The sequence below is a fragment of the Arachis stenosperma genome, chromosome 9 (genome assembly GCF_014773155.1).
Source record: "Arachis stenosperma cultivar V10309 chromosome 9, arast.V10309.gnm1.PFL2, whole genome shotgun sequence".
Classification (NCBI taxonomy): Eukaryota; Viridiplantae; Streptophyta; class Magnoliopsida; order Fabales; family Fabaceae; genus Arachis; species Arachis stenosperma.
Genome location: NC_080385.1, coordinates 30,854,941 through 30,870,942, shown reverse-complemented (window position 1 = coordinate 30,870,942; position 16,002 = coordinate 30,854,941). Strand labels below are relative to the sequence as shown.

The following is a 16,002-nucleotide window of genomic DNA, read 5'->3' as shown; positions in this document are numbered from 1 at the left end:
GAACGCCCAGGAGAAGCATCATTTGGGCGTTAAACACCCAAAACATGCATCATTTGGGCGTTTAACGCCAGGATGGTGGGGAGGAGGTAAAATTCGTTTTTCTTCACAATTTTTCTAAATTTTTATGTTTCAATTCATTATTTCTTGCTTAAACATGTTTCAAAATGTCATCCTCCAACATCTAATTAGTTTTCTAAGAACCCTAATTTCTAAAATCCCTTTTTCAAAAATATCAAATATATCTTAATCCATAAAGACAAACTGTTTTCCAATCCAATCCAACTCTTTTAAGTTTGTTTTCAAAACTCAATTATCTTTTTAAAATCTTTTTCAAATCTTTTTCAACTCATCATATCTTTTGATTTCGAAATTGCCTTTCCCTCTATTCCTCTTCTATCCTTTATTTCTCTTGAGGACAAGCAAACCTCTAAGTTTGGTGTGATTTGCCATGATCACTGAGCTAAAACTCATCAAGATCATGGCACCTAAGGGAACAGGAAGAGCAAGGATGTGAACTTAAGGGAGCTGAAGCATCAGAAATTAATTCTTGAAGGCACCCCACAGACTAGAGGAACATCCACTTCCCAAAATACAGGTTGTTAAGTTCTAATTCTAGCTTTAACTCTGTGATATTATTATTATAGGATTTTACCTTAGAAGTTATATAGGAGTAGTAATTAGTATATCTATTCTGGTTTTATTCCCAATTAAGTTATAATTTATTTTTCTCATCATCATCAGGCATGAATAAAATAGTAGATAATTAGAATAAAGAAGTAATTTTTCTTTTTTGAGTTCTTAATAATAAAAATTATAATTGACTATATGTGGTGGCAATACTTTTTGTTCTCTGAATGAATGCTTGAACAGTGCATGATTTTGATCTTGAATTTTATGAATATTGGCTCCTGAAAGAATGAGGAACACGAAAAATATTATTGATGATCTGAAAAATCATGAATTTGATTCTTGAAGCAAGAAAAAGCAGTACTCAAAAAACCAAAAAAAAAATTTCAAGAAAAAGAATAAGAGCCAGCAGCCCTTAAAACCAAAAGGCAAGGGTGAAAAGGATCCAAGGCTTTGAGCATCAGTGGATAGGAGGGCCCAAGGAAGTAATTCCAGGCCTAAGCGGCTAAATCAAGCTGTCCCTAACCATGTGCTTGTGGCATGCAGGTCCAAGTGAAAAGCTTGAGACTGAGTGGTTAAAGTCGTGATCCAAAGCAAAAGAGTGTGCTTAAGAGCTTTGGACACCTCTAACTGGGGACTCTAGCAAAGCTGAGTCACAATCTGAAAAGGTTCACCCAGTCATGTGTCTGTGGCATTTATGTATCCGATGGTAATACTGGAAAACGAAGTGCTTAGGGCCACGGCCAAGACTCATAAAATAACTGTGTTCAAGAATCAACATACTACACTAGGAGAATCAATAATACTATCTGAATTCTGAGTTCCTATGGATGCCAATCATTCTGAATTTCAAAGGATAAAGGGAGATGCCAAAACTGTTCAGAAACAAAAAGCTACAAGCCCCGCTCATCTAATAAGAATCTAAGCTCCATTTAAAACTCTTAGAGATTGTTACTTCTTAATTTCTTTCATCCTATTTTATTTATCTAGTTGCTTGAGGACAAGCAATAATTTAAGTTTGGTGTTGTGATGAGCGGAGATTTTATACGCTTTTGGGGGTAATTTCATGTAGATTTTAGTATGTTTTCATTGGTTTTTAGTAGAATATTATTGGTTTTTAGGCAAAAATCATATTTCTGGACTTTACTATGAGTTTGTGTGTTTTTCTATAATTTCAGGTATTTTCTGGCTGAAATTGAGGGAGCTGAGCAAAAATCTGAGTTAGGCTGAAAAAGGACTGCTGATGCTGTTGGATTCTGACCTCCCTGCACTCGAAATGGATTTTCTGGAGCTACAGGAGTTCAATTGGCGCCCTCTCAACGGCGTTGGAAAGTAGACATCCAGGACTTTCCAGCAATATATAATAGTCCATACTTTGCACGAAGATAGACGATGTAACTTGGCGTTGAACGCCAAGTACATGCTGCTGTCTGGAGTTAAACGCCAGAAACACGTCATGATCCGGAGTTGAACGCCCAAAACACGTTATAACTTGGAGTTCAACTCCAAGAAAAGCCTCAGTTCGTGGATAGCTTTAGTCTCAGCCCCAGCACACACCAAGTGGGCCCCAAAAGTGGATTTCTGCACCAATTATCTTAGTTTACTCATTTTTCTGTAAACCTAGGTTACTAGTTTACTATTTAAACAACTTTTAGAGACTTATTTTGTACCTCATGACATTTTAGATCTGAATTACATACTTTTTGGCAGCATGAGTCTCTAAACTCCATTGTTGGGGGTGAGGAGCTCTGCAGCGTCTCGATGAATTAATACAATTCCTTTATTTTCCATTCAAACACGCTTGTTCTTATCTAAGATGTTCATTCGCGCTTAATTATGGAGAAGGTGATGATCTGTGACACTCATCACCTTCCTCAATCCATGAACGTGTGCCTGACAACCACCTCCGTTCTACATCAGATTGAATGAGTATCTCTTAGATTCCTTAATCAGAATCTTCGTGGTATAAGCCGGATTGATGGCGGCATTCATGAGAATCCGGAAAGTCTAAACCTTGTCTGTGGTATTTCGAGTAGGATTCTGGGATTGAATGACTGTGACGAGCTTCAAACTCCTGAAGGCTAGGCGTTAGTAACAGACGCAAAAGAATCAATGGATTCTATTCCAACCTGATTGAGAACCGACAGATGATTAGCCGTGCTGTGACAGAGCATAGGAACGTTTTCACTGAGAGGATGGGAAGTAGCCATTGACAACGGTGACACCCTACATAGAGCTTGCCATGGAAGGGACCTTGCGTGTGGAAAAAGATTTCAAGGAAGAGTTGAAGTTCAGAGGACAAAGCATCTCCAAAACTCCAACATATTTCTCATTACTGCACAACAAGTAACGATTTTATTCTCTTTTATTTTTCTAATAATTCCAAACACTTTTACTTCTTACAATTAAATCCAAATAACCTTATTGGCATCCTGACTAAGATTAATAAAATAAATATAGCTTGCTTCAAACCAATAATCTCCGTGGGATCGACCCTTACTCACGTAAGGTATTACTTGGACGACCCAGTGCACTTGCTGGTTAGTTGTGCGAATTGCCAAAGAGTTAGATTGCATTTCGTGCACCACTCTCCCCCTGCGACTTTCCTGTGTGCGACGTGACAGCGCAGCGACAGTAATGCCTGCCAGCACCGTCCTCCCACTTCTCTTCTCCCTCCTCAAGCTCTCTTCTCTGGCATTGGGTGACTGTGTGTGCGTTTGTTTCTGGAACAATGGGGAGGTGGTATGGCGGCTGGGAGAAGGAAATTATGCTAGGGTTAGGGTTTGTTATGTTAAAATTAGGGTTTGTAAATTAAAAAGTGTAAGGATAATTCTTGGTATTTCAAATAAAAATAGGGATAATATAGTAATTGGAAACCAAATTTAATCCAACAATAATTACGTATAAAATACTATTTGTTCATCAATTTATAAATTATTTTTTAATAAATATTCTAATTCAAAAATTAGAGATAATATGATTAATTTTTTTACTTATAAAAATTAAAATAATAAATTTCAAAATCTCAATTATTTAAATCAATTCACATAAAATTCTTATTATTTTACAATTACTAAACTTTATAATTTAAATATGAAAATTATCTAATAATTATAAAATTAGATAAAAATCCTAATTTAATTATCAAAACTTTATTTAATTAGCTTTAGTAAAATAATTTCTGAAATTAAAATCTTAAATGAATAAATAAATAATTTAAAATTGACTCATAATAAGACTTTCGAAAAGTGTTGAGTCTTACAAAATTCTCGTATGTAATCCGCTTTAGGTACGACACACCGGCACCAAAATTCCAGTACGTAGCAAAACGACGTTCTCCTTTGAGGGTTAGTTAGAAAGGATGGTTCCCTGAGCAGGTCGGACGTTGAAGCATTCCTTCTTAAAGTCATGGAAGGAATCTTCAAGCAACCCGAAGATCCACCAATTCGGCTGGGCTCGAAAAGATACATAACTTTTCTTATGCTTCACCTCCTTGATTGGAAGGGTCCATAGAAAGAAATATAGGAAGACCTTCACAAGAGTCAGGAGCCCTAGATAATTGCAAATTAATTCAAAAGTTCGGATGGCCGTCCAATTATTTGGATGCAGTTGAGACAGCGTCACCGAACATCGATTTAGCAGGGCCTGAACAAACAGGAAGAAGGGATGCTGCACCCCCAACCGCGTGAGCATAGACTCAAAAATCCATAACCAATCAACAACTCAGGGGAGTCAGGGTTTATATAGTAGACCTTCTCGTCCGCCCCAGAAAGCGAAAGCTTGTATTGTCGCTCTGCCTCGCCACCTCCACAAATCGCGCCATCATTGTGCAACTTCTGAAGATCCTCCTCTGTAACCCGGGAGGGCCTCCCCCACACGTCAGAGATCACCTAACGGTAAGTATTGGGAACGCCACCACTGGGACAACGGGAGCCCTAGTGTAACACCCTAACTTTTAGCACCTCATGATCGTACTAAAAGTCCGAGCGCTACTTATCTCTAAAGCTTTTTACTATATACTATTTTTATTTAATATTGAACATTTGCAAATATGAACCGAAACTTTAATCAAGAAAAATGAAAGTTTTTTACGTTAAACCTCTTAATCACAAAAATATGTATATTCACGTAGCATTAAATACTTAGACTTATTTCAAGATTCTCAAAAAACAAATCCTACCCCTCTAAAAACTAAAAACAATAAACGACGAGGAGAAAGTAAATTCTAACAACTCAACTTGTGAACATAATCTTCTATGCTCTTGTAGCTCCGCACTAAACTTTCACACCTGTAGCTGAAAGGGAGAGGAAATAGGGGATAAAAACTGGAGAGTTCTTAGTAAAATCGGGGTTAGAAGTTAAGTTCGTTTCATTAAGTTCTCAGTCAATAACAATAGTCAACAAAGTACAATCCAACTCAACAATTACAAAATATAGAATCCAATCAACAAGCACACACAGTCATAGAAAACACAATCACAAACAAATATGCGCAAACAAGTATGATGCATGTCTGTCCTAAGGCCGATGATATCATATGTTAGTTATATAGCCAACCCGACACGTCCTGGTAGCTAACCAAGGACAGAAACACCCATTGCGGAGTAAGTGGGTTTGCGCTACAACCCCTTACTACTACTCGCTTAATCCAGAGCGAGTGAAAGAGCCACTACTACCGCTACTACCCAGGCAGGTATTTAAAAGCTTAATCTGGAGCAAGTGGAATAATCCACTACTGCTGCTACTACCCAGGCATCAGAAACACTAACTTGGAGCATGCAGGATGAACCACAATTCTTGCTACTGCCCAGGTATCTCAAACATACATTCATTCAGTCTAAATCAATCATCATTATTATTAAATCTCAAACATTGTCCCAGAGCAAGTGGGACGAACCACCATCCTTGTGTACTATCCAGGTGTTTTTCAAATATCAAAATCTCTCTTTAAAAACAATTCAAATCCATTTCTCTTTCATTAAACTCTTTTCTTGATAAATTAAATTCAAATATAATACTTTTCTCGATAAAACTCAAAACAAAATTATTTTTTAATAATTCAAAATTAGCTAATGTAATTATTAAAGCTTTTGAAAATCTATTTTGACTCCCAAAATAATCAAAATATTTCAGATGGCTGTTCATATATAACCGAATCAAAATCTCAAGCAAACAACAGTAATTCAATAATAATTCAACATAAACTCATTCAAACTCAAACAATAATTAATCAAACTAATATTCACTTACAAATTCATTTAATTATTATAAAATTACCAAACTCTATTTTCGTGCAGAAATTACAACAACGAAAACTGTGGAAAAACTTTCTGACCGAACTGTTGAAGAGAAAAACGTCAAAAATCGTATGTACCTCCTAAAACTTCAATTGGTCAAACCTAAAGAGAAGGAGAACTATGTCACCGTCAGATTCTACTAAACAAAAATGATATCAACGTGTAAAGAAAGAAGATACAAACACTTTTATCGAATTAGATTTTTTATTAAAATTACAGATCTCAAGAAATCAAAACCAGAAGTTCAGAAATTCCATAGTTTCTCTTTTCTTTATCCACGTTTCTTTCTTTAATTTTCTTTGGTTTTTCTTAATGGCCTTCGCCAAATATGAATTAAACTAAGGAAATAATAATAATAATATAATAATAATAATGATAATATAATAATAATAATAATAATAGTAATAATAATAATAATAATAGTAATGATAATAGTATATTAATAATAATAATAATAATAATAATAATAATAATAAATTTAAATTTTGTCTATAAAAATAATTTTTAATAATTAATTCAAACTAATAGAATAAGTTATAATTAAATTATACTTCAAAAATCTTAAAATTTTATTTAATTACTTTTGTTAAAAATAGCTTTTTTAAAAATAAAACCTCAATATAATATAATAACTTATAAATAACTAATTATTTAATTTTTAAAAATTTGGAGTGTTACACCTAGTTCCCTCAATTTTCTGACGAACCATACCTAAAAATAAAAAGGAAAACCTTACTCTAATGGTATAAGACTTTATTATTGTTGTAAGCATCTAAAAGTCTTATACCATCAAACAACTCCGCGGAGCAAAAAATGATACAAATTTCATACTAACGCACCTAAAGGCACCTAAAAGACACGGGCACCTTTCCCCTATTCCTCTACCATTACCGCAATCATGAAAATTATGTTAAAGCAATGGCACCCCCTGATTTTCCACTACCCTTACTCAGAAAATAAAAAGCATAATGCAGAAGCAATAAAATAATACAGATGCAACGAAGGAGCACCAACCTAATTTTTTTTTAGAAAAAATGAACAAGAGAAGCACAAGAAATGGAACACATCACTAACAACGCAACTGAAAGCAATTCCAAAAATGGAATATGGAAAGCACACGAGCAAGAAAAATGGGAGAAGAAAAGGTAGTTACAGGCAAAGAAAATACAGAGAAAAGGAGAAATGAGCAGTTGTAGTAACAAGGCAAGAAGAAATAAAGTCCAAAAATTTTCAAACGTTTCAAAAATAAATGAAATGAAGGATAAAAAAAAGGCAAAAATGCCAAATCCCTCTATCCCGTTAAACGTCGTAATAATGCCTTGAGAGCCGCAACAGTTGCAGTCCCATCACCAAGAAAAGCAACAAACGAACGACGACGCGAACAAGTGCGCCAGACATCGTGAAATTCCGACCCCACACGAAGACAAGAATTGACGTCCCATCTTCCAACACGAGGGTCACGAACCCCCGATGCCACGAGGAAATAAGCTCACCCAGCGATGAGACTAAACAAGCATACTCTTCCGCTTTGGGGGCAACTGTTCCGCACCCGACCTTTGGCTCTCCAAACTGCCTCACCACGACTTGAATTCCTGGGTTCAGGCCTAAATTGCAGCCCAAGGTGGCCAAGAGATCACAAATCTCTAACTAGTATTCAAAATTGAAATATCTCCCTTATCTTAACCGACAAGATAAGATAAGATAGCATAACCAACTATATAAGGGGAGCAGAGGCCCCCTCAGGTACGTTACACATTCTTATTCTTCACCTATACCTCTTAGATCCATTTTGACTTGAGCGTCAGAGTGTCTTTGCAGGTACCATCTTCCGTCGCTCCAGAAATCCAGTCCCATCACCACCTTGGCCACCGAGTCCCCAATCCATCTCACAACCCGTACCAATAACCTCTTGTACACCAAGACTCAATAATATGGTACAATTTATAGAGTCAACCTCACCTAATGGTATAAGACTTTATTATTGTTGTAAGCATCTAAAAGTTGAATAGGTTTCACCGGTTTTTTATTTTTTAACCGATAAAATGAAATGATTCAGAGATGATTACCATAAAAGAAAAAAGAAACAACTCCAATAATCAACAAGCAGTGCAACTAACTGTAGTCAACTAGCAACTTTATTTTAATTTTTTCAAATGGAACGTGAATTCAAATTATCATAAGAAACATCCAAAAAAAATTCAAAAAGACATTGTAAAAAGTAAATATCCAAAAAAACATTGTAAAAAGTAAAAAACATTTAAAAAATGAAAAGAAACATTTAAAAAAAAGAACATCTAAAACCAAATGAAAATAAATATCCAAAATCATTATAAAAAGTATATCAAAAACATAATAAAAAAAGAGATACCCAAAATTATTTTAAAAAATCCAAACCTAACAAAATGAGACATCCAAAAATATTGAAAAATGTTTGAAAACTAAGAAAAAAATATCTAAAACTATTAAAGAAAATCATCCAGAACCTAAAAAGAAGACACATATAAAAATGTCCAAAATAAATAAAAAGAATCATCCAAAATCTAGAAGAAAAAAATCTAAAACCTAATACAAAAAAATATCTGAAACGTAACAAAAAGAAACATCCAAAACCTTAGAAAAATGAGATATCCAAAATCATTTTAAAAATTTCAAAACCTAACAAAACATGACATCCAAAATTATTGGAAAAAGAACATCCGAAGACTAAAAAAAGAAATATCTAAATCTATTAAAAAATATCCAAAACTCAAAAAGAAGAAACATCCAAAAACATAAGAAAAATAAATATCTGAAATCTAAAAAAAAGAAACATCTAAAACTAGTAAAAAAATCATTCAAAACCAAGAACGAGGAGAAGGAGGTGGAGGCCACAGCATTCTTGCGCAAGGAGATGAAAGGGGTGGTCGCGCTTCTTGCACAGGGAGATGGATATCGCGATGAGAAGCATTTGGAAGGAGGCATGGTTTTCCGGCAGTGCAACTGCCAATGACAGACCAGGAGGGGCCGACAGCACGAAGAGCGAGGGGGAGGCGACATTACGGCAGCAAAAGAAAAGGAGATTGCGGTCGTACCATTCTTCCACTATGAGATACGCGTGACAGTGAAAAGCGTTTGAAAGAAGAGGCGCGGGTGTGCGACAACGCAAGGGCTGGCAACAAACCAGGAGGGGTCGACGGCACGAAGAGCGAGGAGAGGCGACGTTGCGGCAGCGAAAGAGAAGGAGATCGCAATCGTGCCATTCTTGTGCGAAAAGATAGACGTCGCAGTGAGAAGCGTTTGAAAAATGAGGTACGGGTGTGGGACAGCGCGACGACCGGCAAAGGACTGGGAGGGGTCGACGACGCAGAGAGTGAGGGGTAGGTGACATTGTGGCAACAGAAAAAAAGGGAGATTGCGGTCCCAAAACGTTTTAAATTAGGCAAAAGGGCAGAGCACATCCAAAGGACAATATTAAATTTCGGGGAGGAATTAAGTAAGAGAACATAAGATGAGAAGACACCACATCCAACACAAAACCTTAAAATAGTAAATTAATGGGTCTCTCATCTTATAAACTCCTCATTCTTCCTTGTTTTTTTTATGTTGGACTAACTTTAACACTTTTCATACTTGCAACATTAACCGTGGTTTCTTTCAGTTTTCATTCTTTTAATCTAGGTTGTCAATGACACGTTCTTTAAAAGTCTAACAAATACAAATTTCTTAAAAATTTAGGAGAAAAAAAAATCTATTTATTTATCTTTTTATGTTTCTGCCGTATTTTTTTTAAATGTGCCCTCTACTAAATAATTTTTATCTATTGTGATAAAATTCCTAAACCCCAAACAATTTTTTATCATTTAATCTGTTTTTCACTCTTTTGTGAACGCAAAAATAAAATTTAAAATTAGATTTATGACTAATTAATTGAATCCAGGTTGGTTATCCATAATTTAAAAAAAACAAACAAAAAACACAAGTTGATTGATTTATGTTTGATTACTACTTGATATATGAATATTATGCTATAATTCTTTACGGCATTGTGCTTTGTTTGAAAGTGGCTCCCACGCCCGACGCACCGTCCTCTCTCCTCTTGTTCTATTATTTCTATATTATATATGTATATTTTTGTATTACTAATACTATTCATCATTTTTTCCTTTCTCTCTCATCTAATCGGAATCTTCACCAGTTAATGTCAACTTTGAGCAGATAAGACTGGTGGATGTGTCACCACTTTTATTCGACCTTTAACATTCTTATTATTCGAGGTATGCAGCAAATTTCTCTCTAAATTCCCTCTTTTCTTTCTTACTTCCTTCAAAAATAAAAACCGTACCTTAATTTTAATTAACTCTTTCCTTTTTCCCAGTTAGTTAATAATATGTCTGGGTTTTTGGATCATTTAGCTCTGTGATCATCAGCTCCATTTTAATGGTGGCGTCCTGGTCCATCTTCGTGTTTAATTTAATTTGATATTATTTATCCTTTGGTTCTGTAATTCAACCATAACTATAGCATGATGCTCAAACAATTATTTCTCGGAAAACGTGTTGAAACATCCTTAGTGAAACAAAACGCAATTTAACGTGTTCTGACATCTGTTTTTTTTTTTTTCCTAAAGAAAAAAAATTCCTTCTTACTGTTACTGTTGAAAACCTTTTCTTTTATGCCCAATTGCCAATTTGATTTTGGGGTTCTTGTGTAAAAATTTGAGTGAAACCTTTTTATTTGACCATCTTGTCTAATTTGCTTAACTTGTAAGCAAGCATTAAAATATGATTATTAAATTATAAATCTTGAACTTTATGCAATTCGTCAGAATAGTAGTGTTTTCTCTTTCGTTGAATCAAAGCTAAGTATAGATGTCTTCTACATTATTGTATAATTATTTAATTTCTTTGTATATTCTTATAATATAACATATGATCTCCACCATATAAGAAAATAGTGGAAATTTTAGTGTCCAATTTGGTCAAATTTGCTCATCAATTTGTTGCAGGAACTTAGAAAATACTTTGTGGTAGAAATTCCCAATATTTAGAGCTTTACAATAATTGGCAAATGGGGTCTGAAGGTCCTCCAGCGGCAATCACAACAGTTCATGTAACAGGTTTCAAGAAATTCCATGGTGTTTCGGAAAATCCAACCGAGACGATTGTGAATAATTTGGCAGAGTACATGAAGAAGAAGGGTTTGCCGAAAGGCTTAGTCCTTGGGAGCTGCAACATTCTTGAGACTGCTGGTCAAGAAGCACTTGTTCCCCTGTACCAGACATTGCAATCTGCTATTACCGCCAGGGATTCGGATTCCCAATCTTCGAGTTCCAACAAAATTATTTGGGTCAGTTGTCGTAGTTTTGGAATTTATCTTCATTAGGGTAGCTCTTAGTTACAAGATCATATCCAAATTTATTTATTTGGATTTATTCCCAAATGAATAGGTTATGAAAAATGTCACAGAGAGAAATAGATCAATAATTATGACCATTGACCAAGAGGCAGATTGTCTTCTGATTCAGCAGTGTTAAGTGGTATTCCTTGTGCACCTGTGTTTACCAATTGCAGTTTGTAGTAGCTACAGAGGACCTTAATTTTGTTTTAGAAAATTAAAAGTAGGAATTATTGACCCAAGCACCGGATAGGCAGATAGCATGTGAATGTGGCTTCTTGTTTATCGAAGTGCTCTTGTTAGAAGTTATCATGCAAGTATCCACCTATTAGTGTCTTGAGATAACGACTTAGGCATGAGAACCCTTACATAGGATTTCTGAAGGTGCCAAGTTGACTTGGATTTTGATGTCATCCTTAGTCTCTAGTCATTTGATTAGATTTTCACGTCTGTGTCCTTGCATTCTTAAATTCTGTTGTTAATGTTTATTCAGCTGCATTTGGGAGTAAACAGTGGTGCAACAAGGTTTGCTATTGAGAAGCAAGCTGTAAATGAGGCTACTTTCCGTTGCCCCGATGAAATGGGATGGAAGCCGCAGGTTCGATTAGAATATTGGCTTATTTAAAGCTTACTTTTATCTAACCTTAAGACCTTCAGAAATTTGCACTTTTTGCAATTGTATTTGTATGTCGCAGCAACTTCCACAATAAGGCTATATTTCATTCACTGAAAATTTCACAACTTGTTATGTTGCAGAGAGTCCCCATTATTCCTTCAGATGGTCCAATTTCACAAATCCGCGCAGTAAGCTGGATTCTTGACTTTTTATTTCTCGCATACTTGAATTGCTAAATTTGAGTATTTGTTGTCTTGGTGCTTAGTCCTGATATATTAACACAAAGCTTTCTTGTTCTCGCATATGAAAGATCATTCGTTTTGTGCCGTAAAGTTTACTCCTATCTTTTTTCATTGTTTTGATGATCCTGATGCTGCAGCTTTCATGTAATCAATTTTCTCAAGTATCATTTAGCAGGCTTTTCAATTTCATAATTGCCTCAACAAAATTTTGGAATGATGATTCTCTCATGTTCCAAACTGTAAATTATAAAATATTTGAACATGGATATGATTTATGATAAGGCACTTTAGTGTCGAATGAACCATTTAGCCAATTCACCTAATGTAACAAGGTCTATTTGTGGTTATTGATTCTCCAATTTTTTCATGTCACATGGTTGGGTCCTACATCCTAATCCTATGTAGACTTCCCTTCCTGTGGAGGACATCACCAAGGCCTTGGCAAAGAAGGGTTACGATGTGATGACATCTGATGATGCCGGAAGATTCGTGTGCAACTATGTTTACTATCATTCCCTCCGATTCGCTGAGCAGAATGGGACCAAGTCCCTATTTGTGCATGTGCCACTCTTCTTTACAATCAATGAAGAGACCCAAATGCACTTTGTCGCTTCCTTGCTAGAGGTACTTTCTTCCATATGTTAGTACCATCCAAGCGCATATGGTTTGTTCAGGTGTTGTAAAGCTTATTGATGGTGGATGAGTGTAACTCTGAGTGAAATATTCTTATAGTATGATATTGTTTTCGAATGGAAAAAACGGTTTATGAAAATGGTATAAGCAGCAGTGGCAATTGCTTTCACCATTAAATGTTTCTTATTCAAAGAAGCCTTTGAGAAGTGTCAAGACAATTTGGCACCTGCAGTGTTACCCTGTGAATAAATGTTCATTTTCCTTAATACTGCTTCTGCTAATGACTGTGATTTTGCTTATAAATGAATTGTCTCAGGTACTGATGTTATGTCCAAGCAATTTATCAGCCCCTTAATAATGTGATGAACTTCTTGCAAAATAATTAACTAATCACACCCTTTAACAAAAAGTCTAAAGAAAAAGCAAGAACAAATGTTCAAAAGATTAGGTGAAAATTTACATGTAATTATTTTTTATAATTGAGAATCGTTAAATGATATAATATATTTGACTAAATTTAATTTTACACGAAGATAATTGCGCATGAGTTTCTACCAAAAAATTAAGGACCATCGTTAATGATCTAATTTTTAATGGTTGTGTAAAGTTCCCGTAATAGATGGTTTAATTTTGATGCACTATTATAGTATAACACAAGTATTTTATAACTTCATTAAGGTAACAATGTAACATTTACTTTCATGTTTAGTCTTCACCTAAACATACCGTTAGTTCAATAAATCTAGTAACTTTAGATTTCAATGTAATATTCATTGAGCACTTTCATTTTCACCATTCATACGATGCTATTGCTACAGTGCAGTTAACAATGAAACATTTACACTGTAAATTAATTCTTGATTTCTAAATTTGGTTAATTAGTATTACAATACAAATGATGAAATTGGCGTATATAACAAGTCAGAGTCAGTATAATGTCCAAATCAATGTCTTTTTCTTCTCTTCGAGTTTAAGGCATTTAACGTATTTATCGAAAAGAAATTAAGGAAAATTCAACACTAGAGAATAACTAATATCAGAACAACGAAAATAGAACAAGGAGGAGTTGAGGACTAATTGCAAAAATACACCTCAAGCAAATTCAGAAACTAATGCTGTAATGCAGAAGCTTCTTCACGGTAAATACTTTGCATACATACTCCTTAAACACATGGAGTTGGGGACTCATTGTAATAGTAAAAATAACAATTCAAATGCTCTAAAGCACATCTAATATAATCTGAGAATACATAAATACTAAGAATAAGTGAGCATGAATGTTCTTGTAGCTAAAATTCTATCCCCAGTCCACAAAAGGAAGAGAGGGATATCCAGCTTCTGGTGGAGGCTGCAGTGATGGAGGCAAATTATCCCATGACAACCCTGTCCTATCTTGTAGTACTACATTTCCTGCATATCAATCATCCACAAAAATTGTGTCATATACTATAATAACTGTAATTAGTGGCTAGTAATGGCCAAAGTACAATGCAATAACTAATTAATTCAAGTGATACCAAATTATAAATCTTAGGAACCAAACTGAGCATGTTCTAAATCGAGTAAATACTCCGAAGAAAGTGAGCTTTATCTCTGCATAAAATTCTAGTGAAACAAAAACTTATTACACTCGAATTAACAAACATAACCGAAAAATTATGACTATTTCTAAGCACTGCGTTTGTTTAACAGCACAATACACGGAGACAATGACAAGAAGACACAAAATCATGTTTGACATATGACATGCCCATTCTAAATACTGAATTAGTATATTTCATGTCCTTCTGGATAGAAATCACTCAGAAATACCCATAAGAGAGACAATGTTTTTCTTTTTGTATCCTTTCATTATTCTTATTAATTTTTTTTTTAGTTACATTTTTTATTATTATATTTTTTCTTAAATTTTGTATAGAAAAAAATGAAAACAAATTGAACTTTCATCATTTGTTCTTTTTTATATTTAGTTTATTACCAAACAAAATATAAAATACTAATTTTTATATCTATGTTCTTTGCGTTTTGTTCTTCCACTCTCTTATTCTATTCTCAAAACCAAAAATAGTAAGTACTAATTAATAAATTTACCTGACGGATTAGGCGCACTTATCATTGATGGGTGTGGTGCGTTGTTGGCACTGGGATGAAGATATTTGCATGAGTTACCATAACGACAAAATCCCTGAAATAGCCCCAACAAAAACCAGAGAAAGAAAGAAAGAGTGATTGACTAAAAATATCTAATTCCAGTGTTAGGGAGTTCAGTTGAGATTTGATTACATACAGTGTTGACAAAGTTATAGCAAAGAGGTTGAGGCATGCCTTGGGGTAGTGGTGCATTAGAAGGAAACTGCTGTTGTTGTTCAAGTTTGAAGGAATCATACCAGCGAGCTTTGGCTTGTTGGTGCTGAATACCTCGCTCATGTCGCTTCCGATCGGCCGCCGTGTCCGGAAACTGCTTGTCGCAGTAATCACAGTAGAACTTTCTTGCCGGCATTTTCTATGTTTTACCAACACTTGGTGCTTGTTTTTGGCTATTTTCCTAAGTGGTCTTTTTGTTAAAGGTCTAGCAGTAATTTTATGATTAAATATTAGTGAAATCTTAGTGCACTCAACTTTATGAAATTAATAATTAAAAATTATTAGATAAAAATTCAGTTATCATCTTTCACTCAAAATTCACTATACCTAAATTTTCACCTTAAATATTTCACATAAAAATATCTCCTGCAACTGCAACATCGTTTTCTTACCAATTTACTCATAAACACGGGTTCAGCATAACTAAGGACCATATTAACCACATTAAACTGCAAATCAAATAAAGATCAAAAGCGAAAGAAAAAGAACAAATACCAATCAATTGTTTCTCGTTCGGCAAAAACTATATCAATTACGCCGAAAGAAGTTTCAGTGACGCGGAGAAGGGGAGAAGAATAGACGGTGGCGCTGGCTGGCTCCACTTAAGACAAAAATGCAAGAGGTACCTTCGGTAGAAAACGAGAGGGGTTCAACGTTCACGAGAACAAAGGAGAAAGCTCGAATTGATGCAAGGGGAAATGATAAATTTTTAAATACGAAGAATCTGACCAGGCTCTTAATTTTTTTTAACAATTAAAAAAATAAAATATAATTTTTAATTTTTTAATATTTTTTTATATTTTTTTTGTCTTATTTATAAAATTAATAATAATAAATCACATTTTAGTGA

At 34.6% G+C, this 16,002-nt stretch overlaps 2 protein-coding genes across 6 annotated transcripts; one reads left to right on the top strand and one right to left on the bottom strand.

Annotated features, from left to right (window-relative positions):
- The first annotated feature begins 9,956 nt into the window (after positions 1 to 9,956).
- LOC130950771 (uncharacterized) lies at positions 9,957 to 13,054 on the top strand. Of its 3 annotated transcripts, none has more exons than XM_057879353.1 (5): positions 9,957 to 10,177; positions 10,909 to 11,249; positions 11,791 to 11,895; positions 12,054 to 12,101; positions 12,561 to 13,054. In XM_057879353.1, exons 2-5 carry the CDS (start codon positions 10,971 to 10,973, stop codon positions 12,798 to 12,800), a joined length of 672 nt encoding a protein of 223 aa, XP_057735336.1. In that variant the 5' UTR covers positions 9,957 to 10,177; positions 10,909 to 10,970; the 3' UTR covers positions 12,801 to 13,054. The 3 variants fall into 3 exon arrangements, with proteins under 3 accessions (XP_057735336.1, XP_057735337.1, XP_057735335.1); XM_057879354.1 differs by having other exon boundaries at positions 10,043 to 10,177; positions 11,020 to 11,249; XM_057879352.1 differs by lacking the exon at positions 9,957 to 10,177 and adding an exon at positions 10,192 to 10,343.
- Positions 13,055 to 13,815: 761 nt separating this feature from the next.
- LOC130950987 (zinc finger CCCH domain-containing protein 3) lies at positions 13,816 to 15,873 on the bottom strand. 3 transcript variants are annotated; one of them, XM_057879592.1, is made up of 4 exons: positions 15,648 to 15,846; positions 15,076 to 15,325; positions 14,880 to 14,973; positions 13,816 to 14,198 (listed from the first exon to the last, which is right to left on the bottom strand). In XM_057879592.1, the coding sequence occupies exons 2-4, from the start codon at positions 15,286 to 15,288 to the stop codon at positions 14,086 to 14,088; spliced, it is 420 nt and encodes a 139-aa protein (XP_057735575.1). In that variant the 5' UTR covers positions 15,289 to 15,325; positions 15,648 to 15,846; the 3' UTR covers positions 13,816 to 14,085. The 3 variants fall into 3 exon arrangements, with proteins under 3 accessions (XP_057735575.1, XP_057735574.1, XP_057735573.1); XM_057879591.1 differs by having other exon boundaries at positions 13,817 to 14,198; positions 15,076 to 15,333; positions 15,648 to 15,839; XM_057879590.1 differs by having other exon boundaries at positions 13,819 to 14,198; positions 15,076 to 15,357; positions 15,648 to 15,873.
- Between the last annotated feature and the right edge of the window lie 129 nt (positions 15,874 to 16,002).